We start from the raw sequence: 5,430 nt of genomic DNA, 5'->3' as shown, positions 1-5,430 counted from the left end.
TATATATATATATATATATATATGTATATATATGTGATAAGATCTGGGAAAAACCGTCGGATGTCGTGCTGGAACGTTTTCAGGAAATTCGAAAAATAGGCCGATTTTCAATTTTTTGTCAAAATTAGGGTTTCATTCAATTATTATTCTATAACATCTAGTCTATTATCTCTGAAAATATCTTGGCAAAATTAACTTGTTTAGTTCTGAAAAATAGCGATTTATTGCAGCAAGCAGAAAAGACTGTGTCTTTCTCTCATGTTAAGAACACGCTGCGGAGGTGCTTTCTCTTAACACCACAAAAGCAGTTAACCTATCAAAATAAACCACGTAACATATATAATAAAGGTGCATCAATGCACACTTCCCGCCAGTCCTGTGTAAACTACGGCACGCAAAGTTTTTTTAAATTTATTATTATTTTTTTTATCTTGAGATAGCGGAGCACAAGAAAACGACGTAGTCTGAAGCTGCTAACTAGACGATCTTGCTCGTCTCAGTCTGCTCAATCTTAGTGATGTCAGTGCCCTAAACAATGTATAATGGACTATTTCACATCCAGAGATGAAGGATCGGATGATGAAGTTACTAAAGAGGATATCAAGTTCAAAGTTCAAAGTTCTTAGTCTGAAAAACCCATTAACACTCTCTTTTTTTACTGTGTTTACTGTAGAGAAACCAGCACCCAAGAAACGACGGAAAGTGTTCTGCCAGATCCCCCATCACCTGCTGGAGAACCATGAGATGTGGAAGAAGGTCATTGCAGAAGAGTCCCAAAGCCAGACAGAAGGGGAGGAGTCCACATGCCTCACTAACACCCCTGAGCCAATCCTAGCCATCGATGAGGAGGAGGAGGAGCCGGGGAGCAAGGAGGAGCCTGCGGACGACCAGGAGGAGGAGAGTCCTGTACCTGACAAGACACATGAAACAGAGGAAACAGATGGCGAGACTGTAGAGGAAGCGGCCGAGACTGCGAAGCGAGACACGGTGACGGTAGAAGACGATGCGGAGCTAATGGGAAAACGAGAGGAAGACGAGAAAGAGGATCCGGAATGAATGACTTGCCCTTTTTAGACATTGTCTAAAAGCTTTTTATCAGCAAGCGAGACTTCTAAGAAATGGTTGCCAGCACATCACTTAGACACAACACTGTAGATGCTTGGGGAACATGTGCCTAAAGGAAACAGGGTGGGGTGGGGTGGTTCGGGATGAAGGGTTTGAGTAACAATGAGCAGGTGGTGAACTATTGAGGTTTGATGCTAAAATAGAGTTCTCCAGGGGGTTTCCTATATTTTCTAGACTTACATTGGTCAGTTTTGCAAATTCTTCTGGCGAAACCCTCTCCAGCTGCACCTTAACCCCCAAAACTATGACAGGGGTCCCAATGATCTGCGGCGACACGTTTTGCAGGCTCAACAAGCATTTCCAAGGAGCTTAGCGTCAAAGTCAGGAATGAGAAACCAATCCACCGTGACTCTCGCCGGTTCGCGTATCCCATCATCGGCAGCGGACGAAAGCAAACGCTCCAGAAACTGCATGCGTTTGTGAAAATGCTACAAAAAGATACACTATGTGTTTGCGTGTCTGTCCTGCCATTGCTCTTTGTTTTTCCTTTCCAGAGCATCACTATAGCAGACGCTTGCGCCACTGTCTCATTTCTGAAGGCGTCGAGCCGAATGCTTGTCATTCTCTTCCCTCACCTTTTTCCCTCGGCATTCCATGAACTGAGATTTTACGTTTCTCAGGATCAGACTGTTTTCTGACAACTGTCATTGGTTTTTACAGACTTTCTTGCAACTTTATAATCTTTTGGATCTTGATTTGTGGACAAAGGGTATCTTTAGTTGTTTTTTTAAACTGTAACTTCTTCAAAACGCCAATGGCCTTTTAGCCCAATCGTTGTTTTACCAGGTGATTTGATATATATACACATGCATACGGCGTGCAATATTACATCACGTCATCCCTAGTCATCAGTGCACCGTCCAAAGCTACAGACGCTCTTATTCTCCCCCCTTCTGTTCTTGCATTTAATTGAGTTTTGAGAGCCAAGTAAACTGCTCTAGCAAGTTTGGCTGATCAAAGGTATAAACTGGGATGACGGGAAGGCCTCAGGCTCCTGCAGTCGAATGTTTTCCCTCCGAACAAGGCTGTGGTTATGCTTCACAGTCGTCTCACGCAGGCCGCCGCTGTGGTCATGCAGGCAGGCTTGTGAGCGACTGCGAGCTCCTCAGCCCAAGGGATGAAACGACGAACGCCGTCCCTCTCACATGAGACCATGTGCCGCACATGAGATACGCACACCGGTCGACACGCTCGCCTTTGATGTGCCGAAAAAGGCAGATTGCTCTCAACGGCGAGATGAAACACTTCTGCAGGCTTCATCGCCTCGGGTCCGATGTCTAATCGGACGCCTTCAGTCACTTTGAAGGAGAGCCAATTAAAAACACCTAGGTAGGACACGGCGGTCATGTGCTCATCTTTGAAACGTCCCCTTCAATCGCAATGCAGTGTAAGCCTTAATATTATCAGGCAATGTGGTGCAATGAAGTCCGGCGAATTATTTAAGCAATACCGACCCAATGTGTACAGTAGATTGGTAGCATTTCCAGTTGCACTTTCTTTTGGTTGCTGTGTAAATCTCACACAGCTCAAGTGTGCGTGTGCCAAATATGACTTCAAATCCATTCTCCCCAAAGTATGAAACACCATCAGGAGCATGTAAAGGCCGTGTGTGCTTGTGAGTACATGTGGCGATGCAGTATGAGTGCTTTTTATTTGTACATGGGCCCAATTTTAGAGGGTATATTATATTTCTGCATTAGGCCGTAGATTTGTAACCCCAGGCCAGAGATATTAACCCTTTGGTGCATGAGTTATTAAATCACAAATTAAAATATTCTTAATGTTTTTAATACCTTTTTTAAATCAAAAATATATTAATTCCCAGTCTAATAACGCATTTTGAGAGTGTTACAGTCCACTGCAATAAGAGATAGTTGTTATGTGGTGCATCACTTTTGTTTGCCATTTTGAATTTAGGTTGCCATAAAGCAGAAACGTTAAAAAGGATTGTCACAATGAATTATGGATAAGGGTTAAAAGTCAACACCTTAAAAATGACTGTCTAGTGTAGTGGACATCTTGCATCAAATTATACAGGTGTCTTCGCTGTGTATTTCCCAAAATAAAATGAACTTATCGTAATACTAAAATCCCCGTAAATAAACCATCATACCCCAAGCCAGAGATATTAACCCTTTGGTGCATGAATTATTAAATCACAAATAAAACTATAATGTTTTTATTACTTTTTAAAAACAAAAATATATGAATTCCTAGTCTTTTTTTTTTTTTAATAATGCATTTGAGAGTGTTACGTTTGTTATGTGGTGCGTCGTTTTTGTTTGCCATTTTGAATTTATGTTGCCATAATAAAACATAAAAAAAGGATTGTCACAATGAATTATGGATAAGGATGTTATCGCCTTAAAAATTGCTTTTAAAGATCTGTCCACTGTAGTGGACATCATGCATCAAAGTGTTAAATTAGTTGTTTTCGCTGTATATTTCCCAAAATAATATCATAACCTACAATCAAATCCTGAGGAATAAAATACATTATTTCCCAATTTCACTAAGAAATATGTGACATTATGGAAGAATCTATTATGCAATATAGCTCCGCCCCTTTCATCTTACTTTTGTGAGCAGAGTTACTTTTCTCCGTTTGAGAAATTTATGTCATTACCTTACTGCGAGTTTTTGACGATCAAAGGTCATTGATATTGATGTCTCAAAGTGTTTTAAACCCAGAATCATCAAAGATGCCCAGATTTGCTTCCACCCAGACAGTATTCAGAGAGACTCAACAAAAACTGTGGAATTAGCCAGCGAATCCTACACGTTTGATGCGCTCGCTCGCTCGTGCGTGCACTGCATGATTGCGCGTGTTGGCATGGCAGCATGCGCCCCTGTCCTCCACCGTGCCTCCCTTCAATGGGTTTTTAGCTCTGATCTGCGTTCGGTGGCTCTTATTCCAGATTCTCGAGTCAGAATGGGCAGCACAAATCTTCAGAAACTGTTTGAATGGGTTCATAATGGCATTTTCACTAAATTCATGTTTTGTTTTTTTTACACGTAGCAGATGCCCTTAGGAGTGAAATAAATTAGAGTCTGTACAGTTCGGCTAAAAAACCTGTGCAGGTATTCCAGAAATGCACGATAACTTGCTAGTTTGTGTGTAAAGTATAGTCTGATAAGCTTGGTTCATCATTCCAGATCTTTTTGATTGTCAGTATAGGCGGTTTGACTGGCATGTCAGGTTCACCGGATGTCGACACGAGACTTAAAGAGGTTACACGTCACATAAGAGGCTGATCCTTTTATATTTTTGCTTTGTATTTCCTGTTCAACGCTCATTCCTTCATCTTCAGCTGTACGCATCTCATAACCATGTCCACTCGTTTTGTTCACCTTGAGAACCAAACAAGCTTTACACCTCTCTGAGAAAGAGAAATGAGACTTGTACTTTTTTTTTATATAGTCGGCACTTCACTGACAAAATATTTTTCTTCTCACTTGTATCTTGCACTTAACACATGTAGCAATACCTATAGAAAGGGAAACTGTGTAAATCACCAGTATTCGTAAAGTGAAATATTCATTTTATCGCTGATTGTTGTTCCATTTTGTACAAAATGATATTGTGTACAGGTTAAAAATGAAACGAAACAAAAACAAAGCCAAAAAAGGGACAAAAAGATGAAGATGACAACAGAAGTCTTTTAGATAAACATTATTTATTTTTACTGTTTTGTAATTTAGACACTATACTGTAGCTCCTCTATTGCCAGACTTACTGGAAGTGCCTCTTGGTATAATGTAACATACAGAAAATATATATTGAGATTATTAGAACCTGTCACAAGCTGAACATTGTGGATGTTGTAATGTGAATACAGTTTAATAATACGAGTGAAATACCTGTGGTATTGAATGACTCTGTGTTCTTAATTGTTTCTTTCTTGCTTCAATGATTTTCACCCCTCATTCAAGACTAAATAATCTGAAGGTTTTCAACTAAACAAGCTCAATACAAAGGGTAAAATGTCAAATATTCTTACAATTGAGTAGGTGTTTTTGTCTTGAAAATGGCTCCTGTCTCAATCGAAGTCAAGGTAAGATCCCACACGCATTATGCCAGGTCAAAATGCTCTTATATTAAAGGAAGAGTTCACTCAAAAATGAAAATTTGCTGAAAATGTACTCCTCTTCAGGCCATCCAAGACAAGTTTGTTTCTTCATTAGAACAGATTTTGAGAAACGTAGCATTCCATCTCTTGCTCTCCAATGGATCCTCTGTAGTGAATGGGTGCCGTCAGAATGAGAGTCCAAACAGCTGATAAAATCATCACAATAATCCACAAG

The 5,430-nt window shown here is 40.2% G+C and overlaps 1 protein-coding gene across 2 annotated transcripts in view; it reads left to right on the top strand.

Moving 5' to 3' along the window:
* Positions 1-4,983, top strand: part of LOC107590531 (cGMP-inhibited 3',5'-cyclic phosphodiesterase A-like) — a 103,610-nt gene extending 98,627 nt beyond the window's left edge. For both annotated transcript variants that reach the window (XM_016279307.1, XM_016279306.1), the window contains one exon: positions 674-4,983. In XM_016279307.1, coding sequence (XP_016134793.1) covers positions 674-1,056 — 383 coding nt within the window. In that variant the 3' untranslated portion in view covers positions 1,057-4,983. The remainder of the gene's footprint in view (positions 1-673) is intronic.
* The last annotated feature ends 447 nt before the right edge of the window (positions 4,984-5,430 follow it).

The sequence above is a fragment of the Sinocyclocheilus grahami genome, unplaced genomic scaffold (assembly GCF_001515645.1).
Source record: "Sinocyclocheilus grahami isolate Dianchi unplaced genomic scaffold, SAMN03320097.WGS_v1.1 scaffold129.1, whole genome shotgun sequence".
NCBI classification, from domain to species: Eukaryota; Metazoa; Chordata; class Actinopteri; order Cypriniformes; family Cyprinidae; genus Sinocyclocheilus; species Sinocyclocheilus grahami.
Note: the sequence above shows the minus strand (reverse complement) of the source record. Positions and strands in the feature narration are given on the sequence as shown.